The sequence below is a fragment of the Puma concolor genome, chromosome A1 (genome assembly GCF_028749965.1).
Source record: "Puma concolor isolate L17-30 chromosome A1, mPumCon1.1.hap2, whole genome shotgun sequence".
Classification (NCBI taxonomy): domain Eukaryota; kingdom Metazoa; phylum Chordata; class Mammalia; order Carnivora; family Felidae; genus Puma; species Puma concolor.
The window spans coordinates 70,836,258-70,856,360 of NC_141667.1; the positions used below are offsets into that span (position 1 = coordinate 70,836,258).

The 20,103-nt window shown below is 35.9% G+C and overlaps 1 protein-coding gene across 2 annotated transcripts in view; it reads left to right on the forward strand.

The window, feature by feature from the left end:
• PJA2 (praja ring finger ubiquitin ligase 2) overlaps window positions 1–18,780 on the forward strand; it is a 69,957-nt gene extending 51,177 nt beyond the window's left edge. For both annotated transcript variants that reach the window (XM_086685610.1, XM_086685652.1), the window contains 3 exons: window positions 12,993–13,107; window positions 13,490–13,611; window positions 15,448–18,780. In XM_086685610.1, coding sequence (XP_086541736.1) covers window positions 12,993–13,107; window positions 13,490–13,611; window positions 15,448–15,573 — 363 coding nt within the window. In that variant the 3' untranslated portion in view covers window positions 15,574–18,780. The remainder of the gene's footprint in view (window positions 1–12,992; window positions 13,108–13,489; window positions 13,612–15,447) is intronic.
• Window positions 18,781–20,103: the final 1,323 nt, after the last annotated feature.

A 20,103-nucleotide genomic window follows, 5' to 3' on the forward strand; every position in this document is an offset into this window, starting at 1 on the left:
CTTTTCCTTTATTAAGTTATCTGGGTCTGTGAATCTGAATTTTTTTTAATGTTTTATTTATTTTTGAGAGGGAGAGAGAGAGAGAGTGCACACAAGTGCATGGGGGAGGGGTAGAGAGAGAAAGGGAGATAGGGAATCTGAAGCAGGCTCCAGGCTCTGAGCTGTCAGCACAGAGCCCAATGTAGGGCTTGAACTCACGAACCATGAGATCATGACCTGAGCCAATGTCGGACGCTTAACCGACTGAGCCACCCAGGCACCCCTGAATCTGATTACTTTAGACAGACACAGGTATATTTGTAAATGAAATTGAAGATCTCTAAGGATATATTATACATCACTTCCACTTTTTTGTCCTCATAGTTTCTAAATACTACCTTGCTGCTTAATGAATATAGTAATTTTATTTCCATTATCTCCATATACAAATACACTTAAATAAATGTAGCACATAATTTTGTTTGGCTTTCTTTTCCTTATTTGATTGCAATACAAATACTCATGATTGTATTTGCCTAAGGTCAAAAGCCCAAGCATTTTCGTGTTTGGGAACTTTCACTGCACTTGTGGATTTCATTGTTAGAAATCTTTTCTTTAAATTACTATTTCTGAAGTGATTTCCAAGTAGAAAAACAGTAATAATGTGAGTGAGTCAAAAGTGAGAGAACAAAAATAAATGAGAGAACTTTCAGGGACTATAACAGCATTTTATCTTGACATTTTCTGAGGTTAGAGAGTACAGTTTAGATTCATAAAGTATACAGTGGGTAGGTAGACAGACTGACCTGTCTACACACAAACACTTATGTACACGCACACACACTTAAGTTAGTTTTGCTGTGAGATCACTTTTTTTTACATCTGAGTAATCTTCCATGGAGATCATTGATTGATTATGCTTTGTGTGGTGTGGTTTTTTTTAAAGGAACCATAGAAATACTGTGTTGTAGGAGGAAAGTCAGAAAGAACATATTAAGACAATACACTTAGGACTTTTCCCAGATTATTTAACTTGCCTTAGTCAATTCTGACACATGAAATAATGGCACAGTGTGATAACTTGTGTCAGGAATATAATATGTAAAGGTAAAGAATCACTAACTTTTTTTGAGATAAATAAATTTTAAGTGACCACAATGGAATATATCCATTCTAGAGTCTAGTTTCACAGTGTTTACATAGTTTTTCCCATTATTATGCTAGTGGTCCATGTTTTGAAAATTAAAATAGAAGTTTTAATAGAAGTTTTCTTGTTACCAGTAGGAATTGTGACATTTGATTGGTGTCTTGAAAGAAGCACCAGAAGGATTGGTCGGGGGCAGGGCATCATACCGTGTGAAGGCACTAGCAGTGTGTGCAAAGACCAGAGTCAAGAAAGACTAGTATGTCCAGGGAACTTACAGTCCCCACATGACTTCTGCTCTTTGGGAACCCAGTGACACTGCCACTTGTCACTCTTAACCATCTGTCCTTCTGTTCTGACTAATGAGTGGTGTTGTGTCTTCCTTCCCTACAGTTTAGCAGCTTCCTCAGATTTAGTGCTCTTTATTTTATTTGAATTTGACTGAAAATCAATACAGTTCCATCTTCCTATCACTCTCTAGAAATCTTTATTTTTCTGCCTACTATGCAGTTATTTAATCATTTTGAAAAGTGAGGCTGTATTAATTTATAATTTATGATATTTTCTTTTAAATTTAACAGCATTCTTTAAATGAAAGAAAAGCAACTAAGAAGACAAACTGAGTGCTTTTATTTGTTTTTCTCTCAAGCAGCCTGATCTCTTTTCAGCACTGGTTGTTTTCATTTCTCTTATTTTCCCAATACCAGACTGATCTGTTATCTCAGGTAGTGGCTATTGGTGAAAATATTGGCAATAAATATTTGCCTATACTTTTGTCTCAAATTTGAGTGAGAAAAGGACAAAATACTTAAGATCTTTAACTGTTTGAAACAATGATATTAAAGCTTTTTACTCTGAACAAGTTTTGAAAAATACTTGCCTTTGCACATTTATGTTCACATTTAAAGTTTTTTAGCATAAACCCTAAGTAATATTGTTTACCTTATTATACCTCTTTGCAGTAAAAGTATGTTCAAGAATTTAAATATAAATAAAGTGGTTTAGATTGATTTAAAATTGTTAGCATCTAACTGATCAAAAACAGACTTCTAAATGTTGATAAATATTTAAATGTAAAATTTTACTGGAAATATATCTCTTAATAAGATAGAGGGAGACTTTTTCCTTCCTTATTATTTTATGAGTTAATTTTATTTATTCCTAGAATGAGATCTAGTCGAGCATCAATTTTATTTGTTTTTCATATTTATAAATGTAAACTTGAGAAACCTTGTTCACATAAATAAATTGATAGGGATGGAAGGAGTTTATCATAGCATTGTCACTTAGTTTTTCTGAGATATTTGCCCAAATCACATCAACTTGACAGATTGTTTAGATCCTCCTTTTTTTTTTTTTTTTGAAAGCAGATGACTGGAAGCCACCTACAAAATTTGTTATTTAGTCGTTAGTTCAGTGTGACCCCAGTATTTGAAAGTGCCCCTTTGAATGGGTAAGAAGTATGCTTTTATTTATAAAGTGGAGAAAAGGTTAGTATAAAAAGGAATATGGGAACAGAGAACCAGCACGGTACTTTGACTGCGGGTATATTCTTCAGAAGGTCAGTTTGAGGAAGGGTTACATAAGAAAGTTAAACGAATTGAAATTTAGTCTCTTAAGACTCCATGCCCTTGGCTCCCTAGAAAGTCTTTACACACTTACAGAACACTGCCTATACGCTGGGTTATAGGCATTGGGAAGGTAGTACATGAACTTTAGGTTTGTGACCTTGCACTCTTCACTTAACCTCCTTAAGCTTCAGGTCCTCATCTACAAAATGGGAGTAATAAAATTTACCTTGTGGATTGTGACACTGTGTTAAAGCACTTAGCGAAATAGCTGGTGCAGTGATTAGCTCTCTTATAAATGGCTGTATTCAAAGATTTATTCAAATCAGCAGTCAGCCAGGTGGTAATCATCTAGCACATGTGGATTCAGTGATCATTGAAAATCAGTATTAAGTCACTTGTTATAAATCTTCACTTTTTAAAAACTGAATTGTGTTTTATTCTTTAAAAACTAAATTTTGTTCTGACAAAGGATTATGCTACTTTAAATCTAAATATATTCCAGTTGTGCTCTTTAGCCTATTTAGTTGTCTTTCTGACACTTGGAGTAACTTTTGAAAATACACTGTACTGCCTAAAGTATAGATAGATTTTTATATTTTTACAGATTTCATAGCAGTGGTTTCAGAATGGTCTCTCTTAACTCTTGTTGCTTGTATGTGACTCCAGATCACCTTAAGTATTTGTCAGTATCAAGGCAATAAATTATTTTTATATATATGAAATTCCAGGTATTTATTAGCACTACAGACATGCAAATCATCATCAGAAAGGAATAATGAACCTATTGCAACAAACGTGTCGAAGCATAAGTAGCATCCCCAAATGGAACTTACTGTAAATAATATCCCTTCTTTTTTTATGTGTGGAGTAGCACAGAGGAGTTCTTGCAGTCTGTCTTGAGAAGTACACAAGGAATTGGAGGAGATTTATGGTTATAGTTATATGAGAAAGGAGGGACAAATAATAGGCTATTACCTTCTATTTTCTATTTCCTGAGGGGAAATTTTAATATAAAGAACTATAAACTATAATAGGGGATTAAAGTAACAAAGATTTGCTTAGTAAGGATTAAAGATATTTCTAAAGAATACAGAAAATGCACATATAAGGAATGGCTCCCACACATTAGGCTAAGATCACCTAAGAGTCTCCACCTCCAAGGCTCAGATTCAAACTTTGATGGAGATGGCACAACTGTGGCTCACTGAATGGCAACAAAGTCACTGTAGTGCTACACTGGCAGAACTTGCTGGAAATCAGCCCTGTCGGGTGCTGCTGAGGAAAGCTGTTTATAGGGAGATGTCTCACTGGAAGCACTCTGCTCCAGAACTGTCCAAGGTGGGTGCTGGGGGAAGCTGCTGGCCGCATGCACTACAAGAGCAAGATGCTGGAGAAGCAGTGGGCGTTGGAAAGTCTGCTGCTGGAGAAAACCATGCATGCCATGGAAGCCTGGGTGAAACAGGCTCACTGGGATTAGAAGTAAAGCCCTTTTCCTCCTGCAGTGTCTTTTCAGCATCCTCTGTGAACAAAGCTTAATTAACATTGTGACAGCTATCAAAGGAAAATACTTAAATAGCCCAAATCCTTTTTCACAGAGCTGACAAAAATAGCTAATTTGGATTTGAGGAGCAGTAATCAATAACTGGAGAACAGTCCATCCCTTTGATTACTTGGATCCCATATATACCTTTCTACACAAATTTGAACTCTGTGCAACAGCAATGCAACTTTATTTCCACCTAACAAGATATAGCTAGTTTTTGTTATTTTTTACTTTAAAGTTTAGCTATTTTGAGAGAGAGAGAGAGAGAGAGAGAGAGAGAGAGAGAGAGAGAAAGAGAATCCCACGCAGGCGCCACACTTAGCAAAAAGCCTGATGCGGGGCTCGATCCCATGAACTGAGACCCAAGCCTAAATCAAGAGTCCGGTGCTTAACCAACTGAGCCACCCAGGCACCCCACAGCTAGTCTTAAAATGAAGTTTTCACTCTTTCTCTAGAATGAACAAATGTGAACGGACTCCCAAGAGTCATTATGTCCATCACTAAGTATTAATCACTCCACAAATTCATTCAGTCACAATGAATATTCTCTTATATAAGATTAAATTGTAAAATTAACTGCTATATGAAATAAAAATTGGAAGGAAAGAGAAAAAGACAGTGGTTAGCAGATACAAATAAACACATAACAAACAGAAAATATGCAAAGCCTACTCGTCCTTGTTTTTATATTTGGTCACGGGCTATAACTGATAGCTGTGGTTTCCTTCATCCATCACCCATTCCATATTTTCTGTACCTTCAGCAAGAATCTCAGCTGCTTAGGATTCTTTACTTCGTGGAGTGACCCAAATCTACATTTTTGAAGAGTATGTGTACTCGGTGATCATGCCTTTTTGGGAGATGTCCTTACCTGATAACTTTACTGTGGGTATAGAAGTAATAAGACATGTACACTCCAAGTGAGATGATCACGGGATTTTTAAGTGGAGGAAGGTTGGTCTGTGGAGCATACACTACTTCTGGTAAAAGGAGGCTCAGAGTGGCTTGGAGATTCAGCATAGTCCACTGTTTCGTCTGAGTCCAATCAGATATTCCCATTTCTAAGTTTCAGAATCCTGATTTAACCAGTCAATGATTCAACTTTCAAGAAACTTCACAAGACATCATTAAACTCTGATTTTAATTCAACAGTTCACACAATTAAATTTTGTTTTTGATTTTCAGAGATAATATGTTTGTTTTAGGGCTGTCAGGGCTACTTTCTGGTTCTTATACAGTACCTTGCTCTGAGAGTTAACGGGCCTAAGTTTGTCCTTTTCTCTTTGTATGCGAGCAAGTGCACTCAAAAACATTCCATCCCATGTTAGTTTTTACAGTCATCATTATTGCCATAAGGTCAAGTGCAATAACCACCTGGGCTCCCAAGACACATATATTAGTTGGCACTTCATTGCAGTGGATCACAGTGGTAGTTTGATTGTGACTAATAAGATTATTTGTAATCAGGGTTTGTATCGATAACATTCCATTGCTGTTGGCCAGGAGCAGGAATAGCAGATCTAAGGAATAACCCTTAGGGCTGAGATAGAGTGCAACCCCCGCTACCAGGGCTGAGATCCAGACTGTGTTGGGAAGGACACAGCCATGGCGCTTAGAGAAATGTTTGTACTACTGTGCTGGCAGTACTTGCTGGAAATCTACCATATGGAACTTGGTAAAATCTGCCCACTGGAGTGCTGGAGAAACTGTTCACAGGGAGGTGACTAACTGGAAGCACACTCCTGCAAAGCCACCTAAGATGGGTGCCAGGGGAAGCTGCTGGCTACCTTACACTGCAGCTGTCAGGCACTGGGGAAACTGCATGTACTTCTGGAGCCAGGCACTGGAGAAGCTACTTGCACAGAAGGACCTTGGTGCTGGAGAAGCCATCTGTGATGCAGAAGCCCACAATAGCGAACCCTTACACACTACAGGGGCCTGCCCAGGAAGCCCACTAGAAGAAGAAGCAAAGTTCTTCTGGGATGTCTGTCCAGAGCTCTCTACTGACAAAGCCTAAGGTCATGCCAGCTGACAAGGGAAAAGTGTTGAGAAGGCCCAGGTCTATTTCACAGAACAGAAATGAAAGGTGAACTTGGAGCTAAGAGTTAATTGAATTTCTGGCACACTTTTTCTTCGCTCTCTCTGCAAACCCAGAGTCAAATTGGCATTCAGTATTATTAACTGTATTTACTAACTCTTACGATGAACCTTTTTTGCTTTCTCTTTTTTTTTGCTTTTGTCTCGGCCCTACCCTCTGTTGTAAGTCATCTCAAATCCTTTTTGGAAAGACATAATTCATTGTGAGATTATCTGGGCTAAATCCTAAAGAGTATACAAAAGGTTAACATTTGCCATCCAAGACAACACAGGGTTAACCGTCAGGCAGAATCTTCCTCCTATAAGTTTGCTTTTTATTGTGGTAACACACATAGTGTAAAATTTACCCCTTCTAACCATAATACAGTTAATTCGCATCAAGTACATTATAAACAATAACTCTCTGTTCCTCCTCTCCCTCGCTCATGGCAACTACCATTCCGCTTTCCATCTCTCTGAGTTTACTCCTTTAGGGACCTCATATAAGTGGAATCATACAGTATTTATCCTTCTGTGACTGGTTCATTTCACTTAGCATATGCTTTCAAGTTTCATCCATATTGTAGCATGTGCCAGAATTTCCTTCCTTTTAAATACTGAGTAATATTTCATTGTATGTATATACCACATTTTTTTCAGTTTTATTGAAGTATAAGTGACATATAACATTGTGTAAGTTTAAGATGTACAGCATGTTGATTTGATGCACTTATATAGAACAAAATGATTATCACTGTAGGGCTAGTGACCCCTCATATAATTTCTGTTTCTTGCTTGTGGGAAGAACGTTTAAGATTTTTACTCCCAGCAACTTTCAGCTATATACCACAGTATTATTAATTATAATCACCGTGCTATACATTAGATCCCCAGGATTTATTCATCTTATAACTGGAAGTTTGTACCCTTTAACCACATCTTCCTGCTCCCTACTCCTCACCCTCTGACAATCACCATTCTACTCTTGTTTCTGAGTTCAGGTTTTTTAGATTCCACATATAAATTACATGATATAGTACTTAGGTTCTGTTTTCACTTAGCAGGATTTTTTTTCTTTCTTATGGCTGGAATAATATTCGTGTGTGTGTGTGTGTGTGTGTGTGTGTGTGTGTGTGTGTGTGTGTATGTGTGCATCTCCTTTATCCATTCATCTGTCAATAGATAGTAAGTTGTTTCTATACCTTGGCTATTGTGAATAATGCTGCGTTGAACATGTGAGTGCAGATATCTTCAAGATCCTGATTTCATTTACTTTAGATATATACCCACAAGTGAGATTGTTGGATCATAGGACAGTTATGTCAATTTTTGGAGGAACTTTTATACTGTTTTCCACAGTGGCGTACCAATTTACATTCCCACCAACCGTGCACAAGGGTTTGCTTATCTCCGTATTTTCTCCAGCACTTCTTATTTCTTATTGTTTTGGTAATAGCCATTCCAACGGTTGTGAAGTGATATCTCATTGTGATTTTGATTTGCATTCCTCTGATGATTCGTGATGTTGAACATCTTTTCATGTACTTACTCTTTTGAATGTCTTCTTGGGAAAATGTCTATTTAGTCCCTCTCCCCATTTTTATATCTGTCTATCTATTTATTTACTTTTGAGTTGTATGAGTTTTCATGTTTCGGATATCAGTGCCTTACCACATACATGATTTGCAAATATTTTCTTCCACTCTGTAGGTGGGCTCTCCTTTTGCTAATGGTTTCTTTTGATACGCAGAAGCTTTTTAGTTTAATGTAGTCTGCTTAGTTATTTTTGCTTTTGTTGCTGTGTCTTTATTATCATACCCCAAAATTAATTGCCATGATCAGTATCAAGGACCAGTGTCAAAGAAATTTTATGGTTTCAGGTCTTACGTTTTAGTTGGTAATCCATTTGGAGTTAATTTTTGTGAATGGTATTAAGTTAGAGGTCCAGTTTCATGCATGCAGTTATCCTGCATGTGATTATGTGGGTTTTCCAATATTATTTATTAGAGACCTTATCCTTTCTGCAATAAATATTCCTGGCTCCCTTGTCAAATATTAATTGTCCATATATGCTGGGATTTATTTCTGGATTCTTGATTCTTTTCCATTTGTATGTATGTCTGTTTTTATGCCAGTACCATACTGTTTTGATTACTATAGTTGTGTAGTATAGTTTGAAATAAATTGTATTGCTTCCAGCGTTGTTCTTTGCTTTGGCCATTCAGGGTTTTTAGTGGTTCCATACGAATTTTAGGATTTTTTTTTCTATTTCTGTGAAGAATGTCATTGGAATTTTGATAGGAATTGCATTAAATCTGTGGATTGCTTTGGGTAGTACGGACATTTTAATATTAATTCTTCCAATTCCTTAACGTGGAATATCTTTCTATTATATCTTCAGTGTCTTTTATTTTTCATTTTTCAGTATACATAATCTTTCACCTTCTTGGTTAAGTTTATTCCTGAGTATTTTGTTGCTTTTGATGCTATTGCAAATGGGATTGTTTTCTTTATTCTTTTTCAAATATTTCATTATTAGTGTGAAACACAAGTGATTTCTGTATATTGATTTTGTACTATATAGCTTCCATGAATTTGTTGATTATTCCTAACAGTTTTTTGGTGGAGTCTTTAGGATTTTCTATATAAAAAAATCACATCTGCAAATAAAGACAATTTTACTTCCACTTTTCCCATTTGGATGCCTTTTATTTTTCTTGCCTGAATACTCTGGCTAGGACTTTGAATACTATGTTGAATAGGAGTGGTGAGAATGAGCACCCTGGTCTTGCTCTTGATCTTAAAGGAAAAGCTTTCAGCCTCTCGCTGTTGGTTATAGTATTAGCTGTGGCTTGTCAAATATGGATGTCTTAATTTTATGTTAAGGTATGTTCCTTCTGTACCTACTTTGTTGAGAGCTTTTATCATAAAAGGATGATATGTTTTGTCAGATGCTTTTTCTGCATCTATTGAGATGGTCATACGATTTTTATCTTTCATTCTCTAAATGTGGTATATCACACTTATTGATTTTTGTGTGTTACCACCTTTCTCGCATCCAGAGATAAATCCCATTTAATCATGATGTATGATCCTTTTCATGTGCTGTTGAGTTTATCTTGCTAGTACTTTATTGAGGATTTTTGCATCTGTGTGTTCATCAGGGTTATTGGGCTCTAATTTTCTTTTTCATGTCCTAATGTGGCATTGGCATCAGGGTAATGCTGGCCTCATAAGATGAGTTTGAAAGTATTGCCTCTTTCTCAATTTTTTGAAAGAGTTTGAGAAGGATTGGCTTTAATTCTTTAAATGTTTGGTAGGGTTTTCCAGGGAAACCATCTGATCCTGGGGTTTTCTTTGTTGGGAAATTTTATATTGCTGATTCAATATTCTTATGTTAGTCTGTTCAGATTTTCTATTCTTCATGTCAGTATGCTGTAAATATATGTTTCTGGAAGTTTACCCGTTTCTTGTAGTTTATCCAATTTGTTGATGTATAATTGTTTATGGTAGTCTCCTCTGATCCTTTGTATTTTTATAGTATCAGTTGTAACCTTCTTTCATTTCTGATTATATTTGAGTCTCTTTTTTTATTAGTCTAGCTAAAGGTTCATCATTTTGGTTTATTTTTTCAAAAAAACAGCTTTTTGTTTATTTTTTTATTTTCCCATTTCTACTTCATTTATTTCTGCTCTAACCTTCATTATTTCTTTCTTTCTGCCAACTTTTTACCTAGTTTTTTTTTCTTTTTCTGTTTCTTTGAGGTACAAATTAGGTTGTTTATTCGAGATCTTTTTTCTTAATGTAGGCATTTTTTGCTATAAACTTCCATCTTAGAACTGCTTTTGCTTCATCCCATAAATTTTGACATGTTGTTGTTTCCATTTGCATTTGTTTCAAGGTATCTTTTGATTTCTTCTTTGACCCATAAGTTTGTTCATGAGTGTGTTGTTTAGTTTTTACGTACTTGTAAATTTTCTAGTATTCTTCCTGTTGATGTTTTTGTTTCTTGCCATTTTTGTCCGAAAGATAGTTGGTATGATTTCAGTCTTCTTAAATTTGCTAAGACTTGTTTTGTAACGTGTACTGTGATCTATCCTAGAGAATGTTGTGTGCACTTGAGAAGAATGTATAGTCTGTTCGTGTTTTATGGAATGTTCTGTATGTCTGTTAGAGCCATTGTATCTCAAGTGTAGCTCAAGTCTAATATTTTGTTTTTGATTTTCTATCTGGATAGTCCATTGTTTAAAGTGAGGTATTAAAGTCCCCTACTGTTATTTACTGTTGTGTAATCTCACTTCAGATCTACACTTATTTGCTTCATATACTTAGGTGCTCTAATGTTGGGTGCATATTTGTTGGTGATTACTATATCCTCTTGATGAATTCACCCTTTACCATTAAATAATAACCTTTTTGTGATAGGAGTATAGTTACCCCTGCTCTCTTTGGTTTCCATTTTTATGGAATATCTTTTTCCATCCCGTTACTTTGAGCCTCTGTGTCCTTAAAGCTGAAGCGAGTCTCTGTAGGCAGCATATAGTTAATTGGGTCTTGCTTTTTTAATCCAGTCACCACGCTGTGCCTTTTCCTTAGAGAATTTAGTCCATTTACATTTAGAGTAATCACTGAATATTCTGAATTTGACTCTGTATGTACCTTTTCCAACCATATTTTGTTTATCCATTCATCTATTGATGGATACTTGGGTTTCTACAAGTCCCACCTACTTCTAATCTTATTGTAGCCAGAAGGGCTAATCAAGGCACAAAAGGATTATACTAGGTGGTCATATGATCTGTTGTTCCTTTCATCCTCTTTAGAATAGTAACTTTATGTAGACACAGAACCCCTAAATAAGGTTTACATCCTGGGTAACCTAGTAATATTAGTGAGCTAGTCATGTGTGTGTGTGCTGGTTCTATGCCAGTAGTAGATATAACCGTTCAGGAATATGTTATTTGCTTCTATACCTTGAATATTGATCTGGTAACCCTAATCATATTTTGTCTTTCATATGTTGAGCTTGTCTAAAATGTTTACTTTCTTTCATGTTACTGATTCCACACAGGAACTGATAAATTGAAAGAGGTAACCACTCTTCTGAAAATATAAATATGATGGGCAAGTAGATATTATTATTGAGACAAGATAGATTTTTGCCATTCTTGTGAAAAGTAGGGTGCTTTTCTTGCTGTTTTTTGATGTTTTGGTTTGATGGTGGTTCCTTTTAGAAGGAGGCTAAAGGGCAGGGGACTGAAGCAGTAGAAATTAACAGGAAGAGAATTGTGGTACATATAATGTTGGATAACACCTTAAAAAATAGTTTTCTATTACTGTTTTAAAGTGTTTTCTAAACTGGATGGCGACATACAGAAGAACGAAACTGGACAACTTTCTTACACCATACACAAAAATAAATTCAAAATGGATGAAAGACCTAAATGTGAGACAGGAAACCATCAAAATCCTAGAGGAGAAAACAGGCAGCACCTCTCTGACCTTGGTCAGAGTAGCTTCCTTCTAGACATGTGGCCAAAGGCAAGGGAAACAAGCAAACATGAACTGTTGGTACTTTTTCAAGATAAAAAGCTTCTGTGCTGTGGAGGAAACAGCACAAATAAAAGGCAGCCTATGGAATGGGAGAAGATATTTGCAAACAATATGTGATAAAGGGTTAGTATCCAGATCGATAAAGAACATCTCAAACTCAACACCCAAAAAGACAGTCCGTGAAGAAATGAGAAGACATGAATAAACATTTTTCCAAAGAAGACATCCAGATGGCTTAACAGATATGAAAAAATGGTCAACATCACTCATCATCAGGGCAATACACATCAAAACCATGATAAGATACCACCTCACACCTGTCAGAATGGTTAAAATTAACAACACAAGAAAACAACAGGTGTTGGTGAGGATGTGGAAAAAGGGGAACCCTTTTGCACTGTTGGTAGGATTGGAAACCGGTGCAGCCACTCTGGAGAACAGCATGGAGGTTCCTCAAGAAACTAAAAATAGATCTTACCCTATGATGCAGCAATTGCAAATACCATTAGGTATTTACCCAAAGGGTACAAAAATACAGATTTGAAGGGGTACATGCACCCCAATGTTTATAGCAGCATTACCAACAATAGCCAAATTATGGAGAGGGCCCAAATGTCCATCGACTAATACATGGATAAAGAAGATGTGGTGTATGTGTATGTATGTATGTATGCTTATATATATGTGTATACATATATGTAAACATACCTACAGTAGAATATTACTCAGCCATCAAAAAGAATGAACACTTGCCATTTGCAACAACGTGGATGGATCTAGTTGCTATTTGATGGAGCAAATCAAATGAACATATGGGAAGGGCGAAGGGAAAGAGAAGAGAGGGAAACAAACCAAAAGAGACTCTTAATGATAGAGAACAAACTATGGGTTAATGGAGGGAGGTGGGTGGGGGATGGGTTAGATGGGTCTTGGGAACTAAGAAGGGCACTCATTATGACAAGGATTGGGTATTGTATGTAAGTAGTGAATCACTGAATTCTACTCCTGAAACCCATATTGCACTGTATGTTAACTAAAATGTAAGTTTAAAAAGGTGGGGGGAGAAATTTAAAAATAATAACAATTAAGTGTGTTCTAACAAGGAGCTGTGACTTTTATTTTTCAGACTGCACTGGCACATTTAGAGTCTCTTGCAGTGGATGTTGAGGTGGCTAATCCACCAGCCAGTAAGGAAAGCATTGATGGCCTTCCAGAGACCCTTGTTCTTGAAGACCATACTGGTAAGGGCAAAGTTGGTCTCTAATGTCATATGACACATTACATGTGTAAGTATATTATCAATGCACCTGAAAGATAAAATACTGACCTTTAGAAACTCATTAGTTTTTTGTGAAACCAGATTCTGACAAACTTTCATCTAGTAGAAGAGTATTTTTAATTTATTAAGTGATGGGCTAGAATAAATGTTCCCCAGTCAGCTTTTCTACAAAACCAGTATTTATTAAATTCCAAATTGTCATGTATTGCAGAAACATGTTTGCCAATTAATCAAAGTCTGGTTCTTTTGTCTGTCATTGGTATCACCTATGAGTTAATATGTTGGTTTTCAGTTTTATTAAAATTGAACTCTGTGGGATTGATCAGATCATTTGTTGTTTTCAGCAATTGGTCAGGAGCAGTGCTGTCCAATCTGTTGCAGTGAGTATATTAAGGATGATATAGCAACAGAGCTACCCTGCCACCATTTCTTTCACAAACCTTGTGTCTCAATTTGGCTACAGAAGGTGAGGTTTTTTTTTTTTACTTTTTTAAAAAATATTTTAATAGTTCCTCCCGAAAGTTAATGGTGATAGTATCTTTTAAGCCTATTTTAGTCAGCTACATGTTTATATTTCTTTTTAATTAAGTGTTAAAAATTTATTACCTTTTAATATTTAGAGTTTAATGATAACATGAAACTATTTTACTTTACTAACATTGTCTAAAAAACAATATAGGCGGTAATACTTGCTTGACATATTTCATCATTTCCAAGAATGATGAAATATGTCAAGCAATTATTTTATGCTGAAGCTAATTAGATCTCCCATCATATCCCTGAAATTTGTGTTTTCCAAAGTATTGCAAGCAAAAAGCCTTTGGCATTACTCAAAGTACTGTAATAATGTAGAGATATTCTGCTAATACAGATCAATGTCTCTGAAAATGTATATGAGAAATATGGTATAACCTACCAGGTACCTCCTATTCCAACTTTATATACTGTCCTTAAATATTTACCCCAAAATTTTTAACTATATTTGAATTACTTAAAAAAAAAAAAAGAAAGAGTTTTACTTAAATGATCTCTCTGAACTCTATTTTTGCATAAGGACATTTATAGACAGTAAGGTAGAAATTGCCAAATCACTTTCACAGCTTATTTACTTAAGGATATAGCTCCCTCTCTTCCCTACAACCACTCCCTTCCTTTTCCCCTTCCTCCACCTCCTTCCTCCCTTCCTTTTCTTTGCTTTCTCTCTTTTTTATTTTTTCAGATTCTGTGTCTCCTCTCTATGCCCCTCCCCTGCTCATGCTCTGTCTGTCTCTCAAAACTGAACAAACGTTAAACAATAATAAAAAAGATAAGTAAATAAAATGTTGTTGTTAGGTCCCAGTCTGTGTGGCAAGTGAACAATAAATGCTTGCTAAATTAAATTCTTGACTTGTAAACATTATATATATATGTGTGTTGTACAGCCTTAAATTGTCATTGACTTGGCTATAACCCAAGGTAATAATCTCCTTGGTCTCTTTCTGTCAAGAGGCTTCTGTGTGAAGCCTCTCCTCTGGGGAGAAGATCCCTAGGATACAAATTTTTGTCCCTCATCAGCATGATTTCTTCAGCCTACTTTTATCAGGGTATCTCTTTGGGGGGAAGAAAAACAGATTTGTGAGGGGATAATCTATCACCAGATGATACATCCCTATAATCTTTGGTCCAAAAATGTACTCTTAGTATGACTGCTTTCCCTGTCCTATCTAACCTCCTAGTTAGATTTCTTTTATCATTTAAAAGGCACTTAACTCTCCGTATCTTTTTGAAAAGGAATTATATGGCTAATAAAGAAGGTCTGAGCTCCATGTGTTTTGACATGCACTAAAGTAAGGCTTCAGTGTATGTAAGGGAAGCCCTAGGAGATGATTTGGTGTCATGAATAGGTGGATTAATTAAGTCCGTGGTTTCTCTAATGTAGGCATCATGGATCAAATAATAAAATTAATTCAGTTCAGGTGAGGACATGCCCTGTTACTTCCTCCTGCTCACTTTCTGCCATAGCACCAGTGCTGAGCAAGGAGGGTAGTAGACTCTTGGTTAATACTAAATGAAATATGACTGACCTGAAAGATACAAACATGATTAGGAGACACTATTCACCCTCAAAGAAATTAGAATCTGATTGGGATGAAGAGGAAATTGCATCACAATTTTGCCTCTCTGGTTTGTGTGGATTTGAAGTTTTGTTTTTAAGTTATTTGGTTTATTTTTTGGATAATGATACTGTTTTTACTTGATGAAGATACTGTGTGGCAGGTAAGACCCCTCCTTTGGCTCTGAACTTGTTTTCTTTCCCCTCCAGTCCGGAACATGCCCCGTGTGCCGCCGCCATTTCCCACCTGCCGTCATCGAAGCATCTGCCTCTGCTTCCTCCGAGCCTGACCAGGATGCCCCACCTTCAAACGACAGTTCTGCGGAAGCCCCCTAAATCTCAACACTTGAATGAGATCATTCTATCAAAGTAAATCTGCAAATTCCTTCTAAATCTGATGTGCAAATAATTATATATAAATAAATTTAAAATGCTATATATAGTCTATGCCATAGTTTAGAAAGAAGAATATTAACCTTTCTAAACTAAATTTAGGTTCGCATAAAGTACTAAACATTTTCAAGCTGAATGTTGAAGCAGTGCATCCATTTTCTTTAGTTGCATATGTTGATATTAATTGTAAAGTCAAGCTTACCAATTAACCCTCTCCGGAAGAAATAATCACGTATGTGGCACACATTATTGGTTTTGTCTGAAGTACTGCCACTAAGTGATTGTAATTAAGCTCTCCTGTTTGCATCAAATGTGAAAACTGTGATCACAACAGTAGTAAAATTTGCTTTCATTGGAAATAAAGAGAATTCTAAAACATGCTTTTTCATTGGTCCCTTTGCTTTTGCTACATCAGAACCTCTTGGTTCATAATACTGAGTGGTTTTTTAGGAAGGTATCTGCTCTTCCATCCTTGTTTAAAATTAGGACTTTTTAGAATGCCAAACAAAAGCCAAAGTTTTAGCTAGAATATGACAAAATGTTTAAATCTTAAATGTAATCCCCCTGGAATGGTTAGGTAGTAAAATAAACTTTTTTTTCCCTAAATGGCGGATGTGCTTAAAAGTAAGGTTAGTAAAGCGTGAGTGCTTTACGGTGGTTGGTGCTTGAAGTAAGGTTAGTAAAGCTTATGAACAATCTGGCGTGCTTAGTGCTTGGTATGATGAGATGAATTAGATGGCCTTATGAAATCCTTTCTACTTGGTTACAGTTATACTTGAGAACATGGCACCTTTGTTTAATAAATATTCGTTCTTAATTTATAAATTTATAAATAAATACATTTATAATAAGTGTAAGTGTAAATACATTTAAGAATATGTATTTATTTATAAATTTATAAATATTATAGTTTAAAATAACCTTGGTTCTGAAATACTTCAGAAAGTCTGAAAACAAGCATAAAGTGTTCCAACATCCATTCTGTTGTATCCGGAGGGGAAATCTGATCCTTACTAGAAGGTTAATTGTACCAACTTGTATAAAGGATAAAACTGATGGGGTACAGAAAAGATTTGGCCACATTTTTTTCAATATACCTAAACCTTACTGTGTTATAATTTATTCCTTTAAGGAATTCCTGAACAAGGATTATTCATACTACATTTTTAGCATTTGTTTCTTTACACTAATTTATTCTAATAAAATTATTCACCTGGAAATAAATGATAAAAATAGGTAGTTTCAGAGTAAGCCAAAATGAGCCCTGGGTGAAAAGGAAGTAGATTTTTATGATCACCTAGTGACTATGAGCAGGAATGAACATGTAACACAGTTCCTTTCTTATTTGTCTTTCTCTAAAATAGAGAAAAGAAGATCCTGACCCCAGATTTGCCCTCTGAAAGGGTCGTGTTCACATATTTCTATAAAAGTGAGGAAATGAGCTTTCCTTAGTTGTTTTTATGGGAAAGTTGACACTTGGGGTCATCCATAATTATATAACCGCAAAATAAGATTGCACAGTTTTCCATTTAGGTGATCACACCCAGTAGGCAAATAATGTACAAACAAGGACATAATATTTAACTTACAGATGTGATCTGCTATCAGCACCAGAGAATGATGGGTGTTAGAATGCCACATTTGAGCAAGTAAAATTGTAAAGCACGTCGTGAGTGTACATCCATCTGAGTAGTACGTTGATAATTTAGTTTGGACACATAAAAGGAGTATTTCTGTGGCTTCCCAAATGCAAAATTACATTTTATTTGTGTAATTTTCTCTGAGTATTTATATTCCATCTCGTTTCTCCATTCTTAAATGAATTTTCACTGTTGGCACATTTGAGGCTTAAATATAAGGAACATAACACTTGCATTCTAATTTTTGCATATATTGTAAATGTGTGTCTGGTATTTACAGCAAAATACTGTGTATCCTTTTATGGGTAAAACAAAACTGAACATTGCATGCATGTAATGTGGTGACTTTGTAATTTAGGAGTTCTTTGGGGCTTCTGTGACTTTGGAAGTGCTTACATTCAGGCCTTAATGTTGCATTAGCTAGCATGTTTTCCTTCTGATGTATATAGTCACTGTTGTATAAACTAATCTTTGCTTGTTTTCTACTCTGTGATCTTTCCATACCATATTTCATTGATGATCAGTTAGTGTCAAAGAGTCAAATCAGATTAAAATTAATTCTCATGTGTATATTGTGGAACTTTGTGGCTGGTGTGATTTTTAATTTTTTTCTTTTCTTTTTCTTGTTTTCTCTTTTGTTTCCTTCCTTTAAGTAATATTGATCAGTTGTGACACTCGTTAAACTGACATTGCTACAGATTCCTCTGTAGTAAGTAAGCCACACATTATATTTAGGCAGTATTAAGGGACGTCAGTTTTCTTCTCCTAGATAGCAGCTGTCCCAAAGAAAATATTTCTTCTTTGCCTGTTAAGATTTAGCTATTATCTGCCAGTTGTTAAGAGGTTTTGGTTCCAAACTCAACCAGCAGTGTTGAGAGCTGAACTTAAGATAACTGTTGTACTTTTTGCTTCCCATCTGTTCCTATCCTTCATTCTTGGCTCCCTACTATCTGTAAACAGCTGCTATGAAGGAGAAAAGTTGAATTAGAGTTGGCTTAAAAATTTTCTTCAAGAAAATTGGGATTTTAGGATTTTCATTGTAACAAGTTGATACAGGCTGAGGTGGAAAAGTTCAGATTCCAAAATACAGTTTGATTCTCTGAAACACTGTTTGGATCCTTTTGGAAAAGTTAAGGAATATATGAAGGTAAATTAGGAATAAGTATAAATATTGATAAAAGAATTGTTTCTCTTATTTCTCTATGTTAAGTGACTTGACCTAATAATTTTTTTAACATTTTCTTCTTCTTTGTAATATGAATGCTGATATTTAAAGGTAGATCCATGTGGTTTTCTGTTGTGTTTCTTAATTATCTCTGAGCTAACTAACTCTTAAGATTATTTGTGATTTGGATTTATATATAAGCTGTTAAATATATATGAACTGTTAAAATGGAATGCAAGTTTTTCAAAAGCCCAAGTCTAAATGTAATGATTGGTTTATTGTTCAACAACCCCAGTCCATCATTTTCCGTGTAAATCATAAACAATAAACAGGATGTACTCAGTGGTCCTTTCTAATATTTAATTGTGCAGTCACATCGCTTCTATAATTTAACCTCTGAAGGATTTAGCATTAATGGCAAAGAACACAGCTATTAAGAAAGTCTGGAATAGGCTCCTGGGCACATGATTTTTTAGTCCTTGAACTGTGACCTAAGAAGGCCCTAACAGAGAGCCCAGCTGTGCAGAAGTAGTTGGGGGACTTCTGGACGGGCTCTGAAGGAGCAGTGTCTGCCTTCTCCTGCCTAATAATCTTAGCAGTCCTGTGGGTTCAGCAGAGCCTGATTTCCACACTGACTCAGGACTGCAGAAACCCTCAAAGTTTCAGGACAGAGGTCCACCTCTCCTCAGTGGTTTCCTCCAAATCAGGCATAGGACTGTTATCAAGTCTACCTGTTTAGGAACATTCCCCGTGACTTCCCGAGGATTCACAGACCTCACCCATTTCAGAAAGGTAAATTGAGTGCTGATAGATATGTACACATTACATTAGAAAACTAATCATTCTTTTTAGAAGCTTTAGAATGTTTAGAATTGTGATTCTCCCTTAATAGAATAAACGTGTGCTAGAAAAATACAGTTTCAGAGCAAGAAAGGAATGCTACATCTCTTTGTTAGTGCCAAATCGTTTTATAATTGTGTCATATGATTTTCATTCAACCACTGCCTCCAGAGTTAGAGTCACTCAGCACTCCTACAAGGGATGGATTTCATTGTTAGAAGAGTGTCACCCAAATGTTCCTAAAACAGCACACATGTGACACTAGACAGGTCCTGTCTCTTTTGTGTGGTCACCTCTTCATACTTTCCCTCAGGCTTCGCGTTTTTCTCAGTTCTTAACATGATACCCATTCCAGACCAACCTGGCATTGGCTCTTTCAATCGCTCTCTTAAAATATGTTGCTCAGCACTGAACACAGTTCTTCTGTGGTCTGATGAGAGTACGGTCCAGAGGCGTTATTGCCAGCTTCAAAGTGATTCTCATGACTGTTATGATTGGAATATGTTGATGTTACCTATTATCATCACCATCATCATTAGGCAAGCCTATCTATTGTCTCTTGCTGACTTTATAGTCCTTGCTAATAAGCCAAGTCCATCCTAAAATTACTCACACAATTTCTTCTTAACCTAATTGAAGGACTGCATTCATCCTTATTAAATTTAACTCATAAAGTCCTTATGAATTCTGATCCTTAGCCTTGTGTCAGTTTCAGTTTTTGATGAAGCATGCCTTTAGTTATTTAGTGGCTTTGTCAAAGTTGTTCATAAATATTAAATAGAACAAGATGAAATACAGACCCTCTTAAGAAAACCACTGGACTGTACT